The sequence below is a fragment of the Hippichthys cyanospilos genome, chromosome 7 (assembly GCF_059441005.1).
Source record: "Hippichthys cyanospilos isolate Australia breed blue-spotted pipefish chromosome 7, RoL_Hcya_1.0, whole genome shotgun sequence".
NCBI lineage: Eukaryota > Metazoa > Chordata > Actinopteri > Syngnathiformes > Syngnathidae > Hippichthys > Hippichthys cyanospilos.
In genome coordinates, this window is record NC_142375.1 from 22,328,924 (window position 1) to 22,347,606 (window position 18,683).

General features: G+C 39.1%; 2 protein-coding genes across 8 annotated transcripts in view; one reads left to right on the forward strand and one right to left on the reverse strand.

Moving 5' to 3' along the window:
* The window catches only part of nr3c2 (nuclear receptor subfamily 3, group C, member 2), a 70,984-nt gene that overhangs the window by 735 nt on the left and 51,566 nt on the right, over positions 1–18,683 (reverse strand). Inside the window, exons 6-9 of the mRNA XM_088419379.1 lie at positions 15,718–15,862; positions 14,987–15,117; positions 6,872–7,029; positions 1–5,111 (exon numbers count right to left, since the gene is read on the reverse strand). The exon at positions 1–5,111 is cut by the window's left edge and continues 735 nt beyond it. Coding sequence (XP_088275505.1) covers positions 4,956–5,111; positions 6,872–7,029; positions 14,987–15,117; positions 15,718–15,862 — 590 coding nt within the window. The 3' untranslated portion in view covers positions 1–4,955. The remainder of the gene's footprint in view (positions 5,112–6,871; positions 7,030–14,986; positions 15,118–15,717; positions 15,863–18,683) is intronic.
* LOC148421616 (uncharacterized) overlaps positions 16,592–18,683 on the forward strand; it is an 80,553-nt gene continuing 78,461 nt past the window's right edge. For all 7 annotated transcript variants that reach the window (XM_088419384.1, XM_088419385.1, XM_088419380.1 and 4 more), the window contains exon 1: positions 16,592–16,653. In XM_088419384.1, coding sequence (XP_088275510.1) covers positions 16,600–16,653 — 54 coding nt within the window. In that variant the 5' untranslated portion in view covers positions 16,592–16,599. The remainder of the gene's footprint in view (positions 16,654–18,683) is intronic.

Consider the following 18,683-nt stretch of genomic DNA (forward strand, 5'->3'; position numbering starts at 1 on the left):
TTTTCGAGCTCGTCGGTTTCAAACCGAAAAAATTTACGAATTCTAGTTGCATTCATGCTACAAATGTAACTGTCGTTTACCTTTTGCGTGAATGAAGGGGCGTGGCTTGATTCAACCACTAGAGGGTGCTTGATGCGTTAGAATTTTGCTATAATCTTTCCGAATTATTGTAGCATTCAAGTACGAGTAACGTCACGCTACAAATGTAACCGTCGTTTACCGTTTTGCGTGAATGATGGGGCGTGGCTTGGGTGAGCCACTAGAGGGTGCTAGTGCAACTTTCAAAGAAAACAATTCCAAAAAATTTTTTTTTACATTTCTGAGGCTCATGCCCTCGTTTAATTTCAAACCGATAATCTTTGCGATTTATTGAAGCGATCAATTATGAGTAACGCCAGGCTACAAATTTAGCCGCTGTAGCTAACATCGGCTTGTTAACGCTTTGCTATAATTAGGGGGGCGTGGCTTGGGTCAGCCACTCGTAGGTGATTGATGTTTTGAAATTTTGCTGTTTTTCTTAAGTAAGTGATGTGAAGAATTTCGATGTTGCTAAAACATGTTGCCCCGCATGATTGAAATTTACTTTTTTTTTTTCAATTAATTCACCGCTAGATGTTGCTAAATCTTGCACACATTGTCCCTTGAAATTGCATACTAATGGGAATTTTTCTTCTACTGTGAAATTTTTTTTTCAGAATTTTCTTTTGAGTAAAAGTTTTTCCAGCAATCACCATAAAATATGAAGGGTGAGTACTTTGATAATATTTTTGTTTTATTAGACGTTAACTTTTTAAATGATTGACAATTGGTACCACAAAATGGCGAAAAAACAGCAGTAGTCATTCTCAAATAACTTCAACCTAGTTTTGGGGCAAAAAAAAAATAAAAAATTGCCCTTTCCACCTGAGACCCAATGTCCACCACAGTGGACACATGATTAGGCTGGGTCTCAGGAGGAGGAAGTGAAATGGCTCTTCAATAAAGCAATCAATTCAACCAGTTTAACTCATTCAATGCCAGGGATGTATTTTCACGTTTTTTATTCAATCCCAGATGCTTAAGTATTGATTTAATACTTAAGTATCTGGAAACTAAATATCGTATCAGGGATTTCATGTCCGGGCTCTTAAAAAACGTGAAAATACGTCCCTGGCATTGAATCAGTTCATATATTGTTAAAAATGTAATAATATTGAAATTTGTCAAAATGCGTTTTGTGTCTACAACTGCTTGCTAACGAGGCGATGAAAGCAGCAAAGCTAAAGCTGCTTTTTATTTTAATTGGAAATTAAATAATTGGAAATCCACCCGGTTTGTTAGAAGGAGGCGTCAATTTGCAATTTTTATTTTCTAAACTTAAGTATACCCGAAATATGACAACTTGTTGTCAAATGGAATCTGGTGGTGAATAAAAAGTGCACTTATTACATTTTTAAATTTAGTAACGCTAATAAATTTTCAATTTTTATTTTTTTTGGTTTTGTTCCCGCAAATATTTGCAACGGGGTTCCTTGGAAGATTTGCTTTCTAAATGGGGTCCCTGACTCCAAAAATTTGAGAACCCTGCGAAAAAGGCCTCTCAATTTACATCAATGACATTACTTGGCCACAAGAGGGCTCCAAAGCAATACTTTGAGATTCGACATGGATAATCCGATCCTAGCTAAAATCTTATCTTTCGCATCTGTATTTTGCATATTTGGGATGTTAAATAAAAGCTTTTCGACGGTGAGTAGGTTTTTTTTCCTTACCGGCCCCCCAAAAAATCCGATTATTATTCCAATAACCGTACGCATCGGCGAAGGCCTTCATGGAGTGATATCCCGATTTCCGACAGATCTTGACCAAAATCTTTTGACGTAAAACGAGGACGGAATCGACGACTACGCTCACTAGCAAAAAAACAAAAACAAACAAAAGAAGCAAACAGGATATGGCTAATCCACCAGCTAACGCACGTATCGTATTCTTCATACTGTCAAATTGGGAAAAGGTTTTCTTTGAGGGAGGGGGGAGGGGGGGGGGGGGTCTTCAGTAGCATTACGGTTTTTGGAAAATATGCATAAACTCAACAAGTGTACAAAATCATAGCGTAGCTCCAAACTTTACAATAGCTGTCGCTAGTTAGTTAGTTAGCTGTACATTAAGCGCTGCGAGATGAAGTTTTTGTGTTAAATTAACTGTACAGTGTGCCATCACCTTTCACATAAAGGAAAAGTATGTCCACATTTTGGGAGTTATTATTACATTTTGTTATAATTGATCTTTGACTTCGTTTGTTGCCAGTGGAGCCCAAAATAGAACATTGATGTATTATTATTTTTTATTAATATTATCAAGTAAAAATAATATGTTGATGGGGTTTTTCCCAGAAAAAAATCCTATTATTAATTAAAAAAAAAAAAAAAAAAAAATATATATATATATATATATATATATATATATATATATTATAAATAATTTATTTTAGTCTAACAGTAATTTCTTAGATTTGCCCCAAATATACTTGTTTTTGTTCCTTGCTATCAAAAGAAAAAGAAAAAAAAATCAACTAAAACAAAAATTTAAAGTTAGTTTTTCGTGCTTTTCAGAATGTATGCATTTCTTTTCACTTAAAATAAAATACAAGGTGATTTTTTTTTTGTTGACATTCCCTTAACCAGAGCTCCATTTAGTGTATCTTCTATTCTATGCGCCTTATAATTCAATGCGCCTTATAGTGCAGAAAATATGGTAATTCAAAAATAAGCTTCCTGTTCTTCATTTTTTGGGAAGTGGGCACCAAAGAACTCACAAAATGTGGACTTTTTTTTTTTTTTTTTTTGGGGGGGGGGGGGTGATGGTGTGTATAAGTGTGTGTATATTTGCATTGTTCATTGAAAGTAGCTGTACAAATGTTTGGCCTGGCATCGGTAAAAAAATGAAGCACCTTAATTAATGTCAAAAGGAGCGGCTTGTCCGGGATAAGAAAAAAAAAAGACAACTTTTATAAAAATGCTTTATTAATGTTGTTATTCGTGGGGGTGTCACAAAATGCCGGCTTTGCTTGAGCCGGCCAATCCTTTAGCGCCATTTTTTGTCGTTGTATTTGTTAGGTTTTTTTTTTTGAACAAACGGAAATAGTCCTCAAAATTTTGACCTGATTGTACAGCCTCCGTCGCCTTTTGCATATTACTTGCGATTATTAAAAATGCGTCCAAAATCATTCATACCCTTCCAATAAAGTTTGAATTTTGAAGTCATTTATTTGGGCGGGAAATCAGATCAAAGTGAACTTATTTAAGTTCGAAAGTATTAACATTTGACCATAAAAAGTTTTCTCGGAAGTATTTGCAATTTATTTAAATCGATCTATTTTATTTATTATTTTCCTTTAAATTGTCAAACTAAGATTTCTTCATATTGTTATAGTTCAAGTTTGTCAAAAATTAAGATGTTTTCTCTTTTTTTAATTTGTTTATATTTATTTTTTCCCTTTAATTGTCAAAGACTCATTCATATTTTTTGTTGTAGATTTTTGTTAAAAATTCAGGAATTTTGTGGCTTTTAGTAAATTTTAAATTATTTTTAGTTTTAAAAATAAAATGAAAATGAGCTTTTTCCTTTATGAAATTTACTCTTGCAAGAAAATGTTTTAAAAATTCACAATTTATTGTTTTTCTATCGCATTTATCATATTATGTATTCCTTGTAAAAAAAATATATAAATAAAAAATTAAATGTTGTATTTAGGTACTTTGAAATACTTTTTGGAAAAAATATGGTATTTACTCTCCCGGTTAAGTAGTTTTCAAAATTCATCACTTTTTATTTTTCTCTTACATTTACAATCTCTTCCTCAAAAAAATAAAAAAAAAGTCTCATATCTTTTGTTAAAAAAATGTTGTTTCTCCAAAAAGTACGTCCTAAAATTCATTCTTCTAATTTAGTACTTTCAAAATTTATGATTTAATTGATGAAAACAAAAAAAAAAAGGCAGATAAACCAGACTGGACTATAAACCGCAGGGCTCAAACCATGAGTAAAAAGTTGCGGCTTATAGTTCGAAAAATATTGTACAATCTTCAAAATGAATGACTTTTTTTCAAATGTTTTGTGCATTCACAACTTGTTTCGATTGTTGAAGCGAAAAAAAAACAACAAAAATAAATGAAGATAAGCCGCACTGGACTATAAACCGCAGGGCTCAAACCACGAGTAAAAAGTTGCGGCTTATAGTTCGAAAATATTGTACAATCTTCCAAATGAATGACTTTTTTTCTATTTTTTTTTTGCATTCACAACTTCTTTCGAATGTCAAAAAACAAAAACAAAAAATGAAAATGTCTTTTTAAAAGTCATTTTTTTTCCATACCGCATTGAAGACAAAAACGGATTGGGGTATGAATCATTTTGGACTTTTTCAAATTTGAAAATGAGCTCATGGTGAAGCATGTACGTCGTACGCGTAGCCCTTGGAATATATTCAACTAGACCTTTGGCGTTTTACTCAAGCCCGTTTTATGAATGAATTTCTTTGTCTGCCCTGTAGTCCTGCTGTATATCATCTGCAAAACAACGTCTATCTATTGGCAAATTGACTGCATATTGATTTGATTGATGTATGTGAGAGACTGCATAAGCCACGCTAAGTTGGAGTGATGTATTTTCTTCTATTTGGGGGATTTTTTTTGTAGTGCATCCGGGTAGTGTGGCGCGTCAGTGTGAATGTAGCGCACTAGCACAACCTAGGAAACGTATGGCTTTATCTCCGTTCGAAAGATAGTTAGCGTCTTTGGGGTGCGTCGGGGCTTCTGGGGGAGGCGGGCGGCCAAACTCCGACCTGAATATTCCGGTCCTTTGTTTACGTCCGACGCCCGGCGCCGCGCTACGAGCGCTAGCTAGCGACGCCGCCCCTCCGCGCCGTCGCCGCGACTTCTGGGTTTTGAAATGTCTTTGTATGTTTTTCGCCGCCGTCACTTCTTGTGGAAGTAGATGGTGTGCGTGAGGCCCGACTCCACCTTTGGTATCTGGTCGCTGATGATCTCCACCAGCATGTCAGGGAACGCCACCTTCAGGGCCTGCGACTCGCGGAAGGTGTAGAAGCAGAAGTCCAGTAGGTTCGCCACCAGCTGCCGCACACAATTCATCGCGGATGTCAATTTCGGCACAAATATCGGGTCTTTTTAGTCACGCGATAAACGAAAAATGGAGGCCTGAAATCAGGAGTTTTATGAGGGGGATCCTTTTTTTTTTTTTTTTTGCTGCTCCGTCAATCGGAAAAGCCCCACCCCCTTTCGCCGCAACTAGATAGTGACTTTTTTTTTCTGGTCCGTCATTCGTCAGGCGCTGGTCTATTTCTGTTTCCACTCATGCTAATTATTTTTTTCTGTTTTATGACTTAAACTTTCACAAGTTAACACCATGACTGTGGTTCTACACTTCCACTGCAAACACAACACAGTAATATAAGTGTAACACGAACACCAAGGGGTTTAACCTTATTAATCCACATCTCACAGAGAATGCAGATGGAACGAGAGTGCAATTAGCAGTCGTGTCCACTGCTGGTCCGTCAATTGGAAAAGCCCCAACCCCTTCCGCCGCAACTACATAGTGACTTTTTTTTTTCTGGTCCGTCATTCGTCAGGCGCTGGTCTATTTCTGTTTCCACTCATGCTAATTATTTTTTTCTGTTTTATGACTTAAACTTTCACACGTTAACACCATGACTGTGGTTCTACACTTCCACTGCAAACACAACGCAGTAATATACGTGTAACACGAACACCAAGGGGTTTAACCTTAGAATGCAGATGGAACGAGAGTGCAAATAGCAATCATGTCCACTGGATGGCGCTATCATGATTTACATGACACTGATGGATGTCGGTTCTCATTTATAACCGCCTGCCCTACAACTATGTTAAATTGGATATTATCGAAAGGATTTTATGAATTGAAAGAAAATGAAGTATCTTCTATTCATTATTTGATTATTAGTTTGGTTTCATAATGGGGACCAATTTTGGTCCTTAGAGGCTTTTGTGTTTTGAATTATTATCCTAACAAAAGCCCTCATATAATTGCCCCAATTATTACACAGGGAATAACATATCTGCTGTTAAATGGCATATTATTGAAAGAACGTGTCCAATACAGAATAATATATCTTTATTATTTCATTAGTATTTTAGTTTTACTGTAAGGACCGTTTTTGGTCCCTGGGGGTTGTCGTGCGCATTTTTTAAACATTATCATTGCACTAAAAACATATATGCACTGTAAACATTTATGTTGTGAATTAATGATTCCATTTGGAATACAAATTTTATGATTATGACTCGAAACAACAAAAACAGCGTTTAAAAAAATCAAAAGTAGTTCAACCGGAAGTTGTAGAAAAGCTTTGATATGTTGAAAGCACAAAAAATAAAATATAAATATATATAAGCGGGATGCCTTTGATCCCTTTCCCCTCACCACAAGGGGGCCCCCTTGCGACTTGATCCCCTATGAAGCATTAACCCCATTCATCCACTCATTAAGGTTAGTGAGTTTTGGCAAGCTGGCGCCCTACAGTGACCGCCGCGATCCAGAAAAGCGTCATTTGGCATCGATCCCCCTTCTGTTCTGGACGGCCCAAATAACCGCGAGCCCTCGGGGGGCCAGATTGGGATGCGCTAATCCTTATTTGGAGCCGCTGCATCAGCCAAGCGCTAAGTATGATCCAAATCCGCTCTGCTGCCGTTCCAGAAAGAAAAAAAAAAACAATTCCAATGATATCAGCGGTCCAAATTTGCTAGCGAACGCCTCTGAGCCAAAAAGGGGCGGGGCTGCAGCGGGGGGGGGGGGGGGGGGGGGGGGGACCTCGGCGGCGGGGTATACTTACACCGTGCATGGCGTCCAGTAGCTTGGTGAGCTGGAAGAAGCGCTGCCAGGTCTGGCCCGAGTTGTTGGTGGCCTTGCCGACGGCGCGCCGGAGCTCCTTGATGTAATTAACTCGCATCTCCTCGAAGGCCGCCTGGTTCTTCAGACCCTCTTTGGGAACTGCGAAGCCGGCAGATGCCACAGTCATCAGACGGAAGGGTTGCGCTTGGACCAAAGACAAGCGCGATGCCTTAAACCCGTTTTAATTGCTATTCTTTGACCAGCCAAGTATCTTTTACCGCCTGGAGTGGCGATATCTAGGTTCGAGAATCCATCCCCAAACCGGGCGTCCACACTTAAGTGGGGATGGGAAATCTCCGCTCGATTGGGAGACGACGGCTCCGGCATGCCGCAAAGTCTGCCGTTTTGATCTAAAGCAGACCGTTTCGATAATAATAGTCTGGGATGGTATTCGCAGAGGAACTTTTTATCTACACACGCAACCCAGCAATCTATAAAGAGTTGGGTCAAAAATAACTCAATTATGGGTCAGAAAAGGACCAACCCAAGACTTGGGTTAGTTTGACCCGACTTTCTGACTTGGATCATACAAAACAACCCCGACTGTTGTTTTGTACAAGAAATTTTCAGCAATTGGGTTGTTTTGTAGGAAATGACCCAATAGTTGGGTTAGTTTGACTCAGTTGTTTGGCTTGTTTTGTACAAAACAAGCCCAGAAAAAGTCATTTTGTTCAAAAAAAACTTACATAAATTTGCTGTTCTGTACATAAAGACCCTAATCGTTGGGTTAGTTTGACCCAGCCTTCTGGCTTGTTTTGTACAAAACAATCCCAAAAATGTGTTGTTTTCTGCAAGAAAACTTCAACAATTGGGTTGTTTTGCGTGAAACAAGCCAATAATTGGGTTAGTTTGACCCTGCCTTCTGGCTTGCCCAAAAATGAGTCATTTCGAACAAAAAAAAACCTCAACAACCTGTTTTGTATGGAAAGACCCTAATCGTTGGGTTAGTTTGACCCAGCCTTCTGGCTTGTTTTGTACAAAACAATCCCAAAAATGTGTTGTTTTCTGCATGCAAACTTCAACACTTGGGTTGTTTTGCGTGAAAGAACCCAATAATTGGGTTAGTTTGACCTTGCCTTCTGGCTTGTTTTGTACAAAACAAGCCCAAAAATGAGTCATTTCGAACAAAAAAAACCTCAACAACCTGTTTTGTATGGAAAGACCCAATAGTTGGGTTAGTTTGACCCAGCTTTCTAGCTTGTTTTATACAATACACCCCAAAAATGAGTCATTTTGTACAAGAAAACTTCAACAAACGGGTTATTTTATGTGAAACAACCCAATAATTGGGTTAATTTGACCCTGCCTTCTCGCTTGTTTTGTACAAAACAATCCCAAAAATGAGTCATTTCGAACAAAAAAAAAACTCAAGAACCCATTTTGGATGGAAAGACCCAATAGTTGGGTTAGTTTGACCCAGCTTTCTAGCTTGTTTTTTAAAATACACCCCAAAAATGAGTCATTTTGTACAAGAAAACAAACGGGTTGTTTTATGTGAAACAACCCAATAATTGGGTTAATTTGACCCTGCCTTCTCGCTTGTTTTGTACAAAACAATCCCAAAAATGAGTCATTTCGAACAAAAAAAAAACTCAAGAACCCATTTTGGATGGAAAGACCCAATAGTTGGGTTAGTTTGACCCAGCTTTCTAGCTTGTTTTTTAAAATACACCCCAAAAATGAGTCATTTTGTACAAGAAAACTTCAACAAACGGGTTGTTTTGTATGAAATGACCAAATATTTGTGTTATTTGGACCCAGTTATCAGGCTTGTTTTGCACAACAAACATTTGTTGTTTTGTTTTTTATATATAAAAAAACTATCATCAATTGGGTTGTTTTATATGAAACAACCCAATAGTTAGGTCAGTTTGACCCAACATTCTGGCTTGTAATCCACGAATTAACCCCAAGAATGAATCGAATCAATCCAAATATTGAGTTTTTTTGACCATCCGCAATATGAATATGAATATGAATAAATAACTGGCATTAAATGTCTGAACTCCTTTTGAAAGAAAAAAAAAAGATAAAAACCCTCTTTGGGAGTGAATATAATGAATGATTGTAAAACAAAGCGCTTTACTGAACACAACATTTGGAAATTCAGCACCGATTCGAAGGGCAACGGCGGCGGACCGGCTCGCCCGTCGGCTACTTCCTGTCGCTTAGCATCGCGTCTGTTCCAACATGGCACGGTCCTAGGTCAAGAACTCGCCAGCGTGCTTGATTGGTCGTCCGCACAGATGAGCAAAATCCTCCAGGCGCGGCGTTCGCCAAGTAAATCCAAGAACCCAACGTTGCAGGAGAATAAGGCGGATATCATGCGCTAATACCGAAAAGACGCGTTTGGACTTTTTGTTGTTGTTGTTTTTCTTCCTCCCTGCTGACCTACATATGCCCTGAATAGAAAGTGACCTGGCATTTAGGAGCAGTACCGAGGACGGCCCCCCTGGAAACGGGTCAGCGCTCATACCGCAGCGGTTGGTGTCAGGGACGATTTTGCTGCAGGTAAACTGTTTAGGAGGCCGGTTATGCCGGAAATTTGATTTCAAAGTCGCTCGGTGGACAAAGCGGTGACTCGTTTGTAGGGGTGGCGGGGGAAATGTTGACCAAGTCGGGTGTGTCAAATTTAAAAATAAGTGGACCAAAAATATACGGCGGAAAATGTGTGCCACCGTTTTCCGAACTGACTATTCTTGCAGATGTGCAGTGTTCCAAAGGGGAAAGCGAGAAAGATTACTCCAAAAAACAGGGGAGATCACAAAAAAAATGTTTGAGTACAGTTGTACTTCTACATAAGAAATCAATTCATTCTGGATGTAATTTCATACTGTTAATCTTACATAAGTAGATCCGCTTTTTCATGTAAAAAGCCCAAAACTGCTCCTAAACCCTGTGAATGTATCTTATTAAATTATGAAAATGCACAAAAACGGTAACAAATACATATTAGAATTACATTAGTGCAATGTAAAGAATAATAAATGAATGATATTAATTGTAGCAATTGACAATAGGAATGCAGTTTGCAATTTGTTTGCCTTGAGATGCTGGTGTACCTTTTTAGGACGTCTAATTTGTACATTTTTATTTTACAATTCCAGTGATCCAGGCATCATCAACAAGTCCACAGGAGAATTCATATTTATTTTTGGGATTATTTCAAGCACCTGAGTTGATTTAAGTTGATTTGGGGTCATGCGGAGTGCTTCCTGTGTGACGTCATTAAGTATATCCAGTCCGACTCACGTTCAACCTTAGATTATTTCTTGACTATTCAATGAAATAATCGCCGGCGTAATCGATTTTTCTGTATGGATTGGCAGTATCGCGTGTGTTTGCGCAGAGGTGAGGCCGAACGGGCCGCCTCGCCGCTGCCAAACAGGGTCATCAGACACCACGGGCTGGGATGAAACCTAACGCCAAGGTCAGAGAGCATTAGCGGTTCCTCTCCCGTCCTCTTTATCCCCCCGCGCATTCGTCGCCGGCGGCCCAGAGGCGCTCGGCTCGTCCGCCGAGCGGCTCTGACAAGTACTGTGCAAACACTCTCTTCCCTTTCCGCCAGCTTGCTCGCCGAATGGCCGCGCCTAACGGAGCTTTCCCCAAAAGTCGCCTAGGAGATAGCACGCTCGCTCGTGAAAATGAGTCACCGCCGCTTCCCCGGGGGCTTCCAAACGCTCCGCTCGCACTTTACGGTCTTCTCGGCTTCGGGATTGGAAAACGGGATTTCTATCTGACCCTATCGTGACCTCGGCCCTTCCTCGCGTTTGCCTTAGCCGAACCGAGGGTCGTTTTTTTTTTTTTTTTTAACTCGCGGGCCACAATGATTTGAATGAATGAATCATGAAAAAGAAAATGTTCTATTTTATGTTTGAAATTGTGTGAAACCCGACCGCGACTGTGGTTTTACCTTATCTTAACCTCATCTTTTACCCAGTGCTTCTAAATCATATTATGCAAGGAAAATTTAAAAAATCCCGCCCCTACTCGCCACGCCAACTTTGAGCAAGAATTATGAAACATAAAAATTGCATTATGCAAAACGGTATCCTTTTTAACGTCAACAACTGTTAACTCCTTTTTACAGCATTTATATGGGTTACAGATTAGTCTAAAATTGAAAAAAATCAAACAAGCGCATCAGAGTGCCCGGAATTTAAAAAAAAAAAAAAAAAAAGGATGCTAAATCTTTATTTTATTGCAATTACATACCACTCGTCAAAAATAAATCCTTTTCTCCGGGGGTTTTTGCTTTCACGTGACCTTCAATAAGATTATCTATTAAAAAAAACTATAAATATAATTTTTACGGCTTATACGCAGGGTACAGGTTAGTCTGAAACTGAAAAAAAGTGCATTAAAGTGCTTAAAATTCATTAAAATTATATCAATCCTTATATTATTGCAATTACCTTTCACATGAAAAAAACAAAGCTTTTTCCCCTGAGGTCATTTGACTTAGGAAGTTCTTGAAAAAATCTGACGTGCGTTAAGACCTTGGAGATCTTGTTTTGCGCAGGCTTTTTTTTTTTTCCCCCTAAATGACATAGACGTAGAGAAAGGGGAAATTTGCAGCCCTTGGAGCGCGGCCTAGCTCGGCAGGGCTCGGTGGCAAAGCTCCAGACCAGCAGTGAACGCCGGAGAGGGAGGCCACGGCAACAGAAGGTTCGGCGCTGACCACCCTTTGACTCTCCTTTTGTCTTTGTTTTTCAAAAATGGCTTCCTTTCTTCCTGGCTTTATCCTTACATGTAACTTTTTCTTCTCGGAAACTGCATAGTAAGAGTGCATATAACTATTAATTAAGAACAAAGCTTTGAACAGCTAGCAATCCTGATTAGCATTAGCGTCCTAGCAATTACATTGAAGGCAAACAAACACTAAGTAACTAACATACTGCACGAAGAATGTTTCCGTAATATTCTATGATTAAACTTGAAAGTGGAGCTGTGAGGTCAGTAACTTCCTGTTCTTCTTCTTCTCTACTAGCAGACAGTGCACGTCGATTTTGAGCATCTAAAACCGAGCCACGATACATTGTTTGTGGTCTTGAGTGCTTTTTGGCAAGGTTTTTATTTTGGGATGCTCCATCTGCTAATATCTGTTGTTCAGCCACTAGGTGGTGCAGTAAGAGAAGAAATGCAGCCATAAATGTCAAGACGGTCTTTGCATATTTGTTTTTTTCTATATTTAAATACTGCTGTGATGTGTCCTTCCCGCTTTGCAATGATTGAACACAACTTAAATGTTTGTCATTCTTTTTAAATTGGACATGATCACAAATGTTGGATATCCTGTTTTTTTGGTTACTGCATACATCTGCAAGAAAGTTCCATGTAGAAATTGGCGTGAGCATGCTTCCACAAGAGCTACAAGGTGGATGTTTTCTATTCGACCTGTTTTTAAAGCCGACTTACCCAACTTGGTCAACTTTTCCCCCCCCTCAGCCATAGTACAGTAAATGCACTATTTGAATGAATTTTGAAATTGGGGAACCAGTCACCTAGTATTCTTTTTCCAGAGCGCACACATTTTTGGGCCTAAAAAGTCTTTTAAAACATATCTTTAATCACTCACTATTAATCCTCGAAATGATTCATTTAGTTTTTCCTTTTCACAAAATTTCTTAAGTCACGTTTCAGTCGACTTCAATTCACCTTGTCCTGTCACGGTTTGTAATTGTAAATCTTTGGCAAACGCACTTTGGCTACACCCTGGGTCAAAACGTCTGCACATTTTTTTTTTTAACGTGAAAACCTGTTGGTTGTCCCTCAAAGTGCATTTTGTCCAATGAGAATGTCTGGGAAAAAAAACTCCGTCTTCTGAATTTATTGTGCATGCCGACGTCACCATCCGTCATAAATATTTCCACTGATTGGCACCGCTTTTGGCGGCTCAAAGGCGTCCAGCCAACATGCAGACTTTTCAAACTTGCTACAACGCGGCTTAATCCTTGTGGATTATGTCACAAATTATGGAAATTCTATTGATTTTTTTTAATGATATCATAAAAGAATCAATGGGGAAAAACATTTAGGGAGCTGAAATTTCCACCAGATGATTAAAACGTGTAAAATTTCATAATTCTCACATTTCTATGTGATTGCAGATGGACATGCGGGATTTTGTATACAAAAATAATTATTGTCCAAATTTTGGACCATTTAAAACCATTAGAATTACGATTTTTACGATGCATTTGAATAGGATTTATGACGTTGATTTTCCTGAGATTTTTGCAACATTTCTTTGAGCGGCACTCAAACTATGTCAGCAAACAAAAAAAATACCTTGTTGACTTGTGTTTCACCGCAAGACAGTAGGTGGCGGTAGAGAGTTAATGAGTGTCATCATCACTAGGCTATAAAGACCGACCGTACAACTTTTCTATTTTTTTGTGGGTGTCAATAAATGTAACCTACTTATGTATGGATAGAATTGATGCCACCGAACAACTTGATTGGTTGAAGAAAAAAAATATTCGGAAATAACTCAGTATTACGCCTTTAAAAGTATATACAAAATAGGGAAAAAATGCAATGTGTGTAGTTTGCAAAGTGTGTGCACCAGGGTTAAGGAGTCCAGAAATTCAACACCAGATGTATATTTATATCTTTTTTTTTTTCATTTTTCTGTGTTGGGCTGGTCCTCAATGGGTTAGTCCAGATGTCCTCTTTTCCCGTGACACACTGGTACCTGGTTCCCAGCTGGGATTCAAACCAACCAGGGCTTTCGCTCCTTACTTTGTTTCAAGACAAGTTTGAGTAGAGGATGATAAATGACCTTATGAAACCTGAGCCCGAGCATTCATCTGGTGTGCTAAAAGTTTTTTCCTCAGGTCATGTCTCTGTGTCAGGCCATCTATCTTAAAAGTCCTCCAAACTAACTTTTGTTCTCATTTTCATCATGCAAAACCGGCCGGTTATAAGATGGACTTATAAATGGACTTGCACTTATATAGCAAAGTTCTACCTTGGGTACTCAAAGGACTTTATACTAACTAGTCATTTAGCAACCCACACTTATTAAAATGCTGCAATCACTTGCTTCATGCTCCAATTCATTCACTCTTATTTCGAAAAGAACAAAACTGTTCCGTGCATTATCCCTAACACAGTATTATGATCGATATCGTGTTTGCGGAATATAAATGCAGCAGCAAAAATCCACCTGTTTTTAGCTATCTCAGGAGGCGGCCATTTTGCAGCTGGCTGTCGCCTGACAAATTACATTACACTTGCGCAGGTCGGACCAATCACAGCGCAGCTTGTGAAGGTCACAACTAGGAAGTCCTATTTCTGATAATGTGATCTGAAATATATATATACACACACACCGTATTTTCTGCACTATAAGGCTCACCGGATTATAAGGCGCACCCTCAATTCATGACATATTTTAAAATCTTTTCCATCTAAAAGGCGCACCCTCAATTCATGACATATTCTAAAACCATTTCCATCTAAAAGGCGCACCGGATTATAAGGCGCACCCTCAATTTATGACATTTTAAAACCCTTTCCGCACTTTAAGGCGCACCGGATTATAAGGCGCACCCTCAATTCACGACATATCTTAAAACCTTTTCCATCTAAAAGGCGCACCGGATTATAAGGCGCACCCTCAATTCATTACATATTTTAAAACATTTTCCGCACTATAAAGCGCACCGGATTATAAGGCGCACCCTCAATTCATGACATATTTTCAAACTTGTTCAATCACAATTTAGTACTACTCAAAGTAATAACAATAATAACTCAAATAATAACTCTAAACTCTCAATAGCACAATAAGTCAATGTCAATACGAGCAACTGTAAACACAAAAAAAAAACAGGTAAAGCTTACTTTATAACCCCATTCCCCATCTTTGAATCCGAATCTCAATATTGATCCATATATAAGGCGCGCCTGATTATAAGGCGCACCATCAGCTTTTTTTTTAAATTAAGGCTTTTCGGTGCGCCTTATAGTGCGGAAAATACGGTACATGTAAAATGAATTGACAGCACGACTAAAACGTTAGCATCTAGCATGTAGCCGTCCGCCTTACTTGTGCTGAGCAGCAGCAGGACCTTCATGGAAAGGAACTCATTGTAGGTGAGCTGCAGCCGAACAAACTCCTGGCTCACCTGCCTCATGCCCAGACACAGGCTGTACATGGCCGACTGCTGCATCCGGTCCCTGGAAATGGACGAGGAAGGACAATCATGTCCTCGGGAACTTCGAAAGATTCCTCCATTAGCATCTATTTTAAGGTAACGCAAATTGAACAAAGTAAAAAAAATCACTGTAATATCCAGCTGAATCCAAGGTAAGGTAACATCTAATAATCCAGTATGTAAATTCATAACATCAGCATCCCAAAAAGAAGCGAGTAAAAGTTGATTTTAGCGCCGCCGAGCGTTTCCGCAGATTCTGTCCAGCCGTTGGCCTGTATTTTTATTTTGCTGACTCGCTGTCCAAAAAGGAGCTGCTTGTTTTCTCCCCAAATTGTTTCTACTCGTCTCAAAATTCTTCAACCTCGGCCGGAAGAGGAACCCGTCTCGGCATTTGCGCGCGAGCCAGGGTCCAGCTGAAAAAACAATTCGTCGCTCGACCCCCCCACCCCCCCCACCCCCACCCTGGCCGAGTGTGACGTCAGAATTTCCTTTTTTTTTTTTTTTCAAAAAGAAAAACAAACATCTCATCAAGCGGATTGCGGTAACAGTAAAGAGGCGCGCTAATGTTTCGCACTTTGGATTTTGGTCCAAATCCGTCTACGTGGAACCCAGGTGGACCTACTCGTTGAAGATGAGATCCGGGGCGAAGTAGAGCAACTGTCCGTTGGTGTGTTTGTAGGAGCGCCAGCCCAGACAAAAGGACGACAGGCACATCCACGAGTACTGGATCAGCGTAATTTGGTCCTCGATGGGCAGGCCCCGAAAACCTAGCGTAAAAACACACAAAGACAAAAGTTTCGCAAAAAAGTTTCGAAAAAGTCGACCAAGTCAGGTCAGTCATTAAAAGTATCCACCTCAAAGCTCCGCTATGCGCCGTACTTTTCTGCAGTTACTATGCTTTTAGGTGTTAAAATGGTGACAAGGGCGTTAATTTCCAATCAAAGAAAACTTGACAAAAATAATGACACAAATACGCAAAGACCATCTTGACATACAACTCAATTGCATGCCTTGGTGTTTGATTTGGAACGTGGTCTGCTCGGTAGGTGAACAGTAAGAATTTCACTGTGTGGTTTCATGCTAATTAAGAAGAAGTCCGTTTGTTAAGAAGAAGAAGAACAGGAAGTTAGAGACCTCATACCAGCTAACAGGCGGCTCTTTTCTCAAATTTTGGAACATTGTTGAAGCTAAATCGCTAAGTTACTTCAAGGACACTACTGCATGTGTAATGTTCATATAACATTATGTATGTGAACTAAAATGATCTCATATGCTAATGCTAATTGCTAATCAATTAGCATCTCAAAATTTCGTTGAAAAATAGTGAATAATAAAGGAGTAGTTACTGTATATCTACTTGTTCTGGGTCCTTATGAGCCATTGTACCGTTTCTGTTGTTACAAAACTGTTCGTTTCGTGCATTTAAAAGTTTGCGTGAATGTGAAAGGACAACCGGATCCTGTTGCATTGTGCACTTCCTGTTTTCCCATCGAGCAAGAAGGGAATGCTTGAATGGCGACAACTCACTAGTCCTCAAGTCTTGAGCCAAGCACAGCCTGTATGTATATTTCTTTGTTATGTTTAGAGTTGTACACGTTTGTTGGGGTTATTGTTTGAATGTTTGTATCATAAAGACGGGGGAAATCAGTTCGCTTATGGGGATTAGCATCGAGTTAGCGATTAGCATCGAGCTAGCGGATAGCACATTAGCTCGCGACTGTTAGCATGCTTGTCTAACCTCGTGCTATGTCATGCGGCATAGTTACTTTGTTGTATTTTATTTTCCGCAGCATATAAATAGTTTTTATGTTTTTCTTGTTTCACTTTTACATCTACTTAAAGCATCTAAAGTGATTAAAAAGGGGAAGAATCACCAACAGGTGTCGCTTTTGAAGGAGTTGACTTTCTGCCTAGCTAGCTGAAACGTTAGTGAGGGCAGAATACTACTTCCTTGAATTTACTTTCAATTTTAGCAGATTAGAAAACAAAACAACTCGCCCTAGTAGATTAAGAAAAATTAAATAAAAATGAGGGATGCAATTTATTTGGTTATTCACGGCCTAATCAATAAGATAATCTTTTGTAACACGACTAAACAGACAGCTCTATTTTTTTCTCAAGAAAAAGACAGCAAAATTGTAGTTTGAAATTTGAAGATAATTGTTGCCTCGTCCACAAAATGAGAACTCTGGACCTGGCAAAAAAAATAAAATAAATAAAAGAAAAAAAACAAATTAAAGACATACCGTTGATGACTAACAACGGACTAATGGAATATCCTGCTTAATTATCAATGTGTTGATAATTGCACTTACAGGTACAACCAAAAGTTTCATTTCTTAAGGGAAAGAGAAACCGATTGGATGCCCACGCTTTATTATAAGACGCGATTGTCATTTTCAGCAGTTTCCCCAAAACCATGGCCGATCTTTTCCCGTTATCGCTCGTACGATTTGTTTTCCGTGGGCACGTCGGGGGGAACTTCTGGTAGGATGCAAAATTCCAGCGAGGATTCCAGTTCTGACGCCTTGCGAGGGCCTCCCGAAATAGAAGCGGGAACGGCGCCAAACTCTCAATCGATGCCTGGCGAGGAGCTCGGCATGCGCCGCGTAACAACGCAAAAGCCAACCCGGGACAGACAGGCCACTATTTGCGTCTGCGGGGATGTCGCCTCGCTCTTTTTCAAACGCGCCTCAACTTCCGAGCTCAATGTATTGCGCAAACACGCTTGCAAGTCAAATTTTTATGATTGAAAGGGGCAGGAATGCTCTAAAAGGGAAACTCGATGCAATTTTTTTTTCAATTTACCGTGTTCTAAGTCAGTAGTTTCCGACGTTTTTTTTTAATTATGAAAAAAAAAAAAAATCGTACCCACAAAACCATTGCAAAATATTTTTGGATTATAAAAGAGACGTAATACAGAGTCCAGCCTGTACTAACACAATATTAAAATTCAGAAATCGCTTGATTCATGTTCCAATTAATTTGCTCTTAGTTTGAAAACAAAGCTGTTCTATGCATTAGTCTAAACACAGTATTATGACTGAAATTGTGTTTGTGGAATATAAATTCAGTAGCAAAAATCTACCCTTTTTTTTTTCAATTTACAATAACGTGTTCTAAGTCAGTAGTTTCCGACATTTTTTTCAATAATGAAAAAAAAATCAACTAGTACCCATTAAACCAGTGCAAAACTGTTTTGGATTAAAAAAGAGACTTAATATAGAGTCTAGCCTGTACTAACACAATATTAAAATTCAGCAATCACTTGCTTCATGTTCCAATTAATTTGCTCTTCATTTGAAAAGAACAAAACTGTTCTATGCATTATACTAAACACAGTATTATGATTGATACTATGTTTGCGGAATCTAAATTCAGCAGCAAAAATCGACCTGTTTTTAGCCATCTCAGTAGGCGGCCATTTTACAACTGGCCGTCGCCTGATAACGACTTCGCACTTGCTCAGGGCAGGTGAGTCGTGATTGGTCGTTACCCGAGCTACTGTGACGTCACAAAATGGCCGCCTCCTGGGATGAATAAAAAATATAAACCAAGAAATTTTAACCCGATAAATCTCAGCATCAG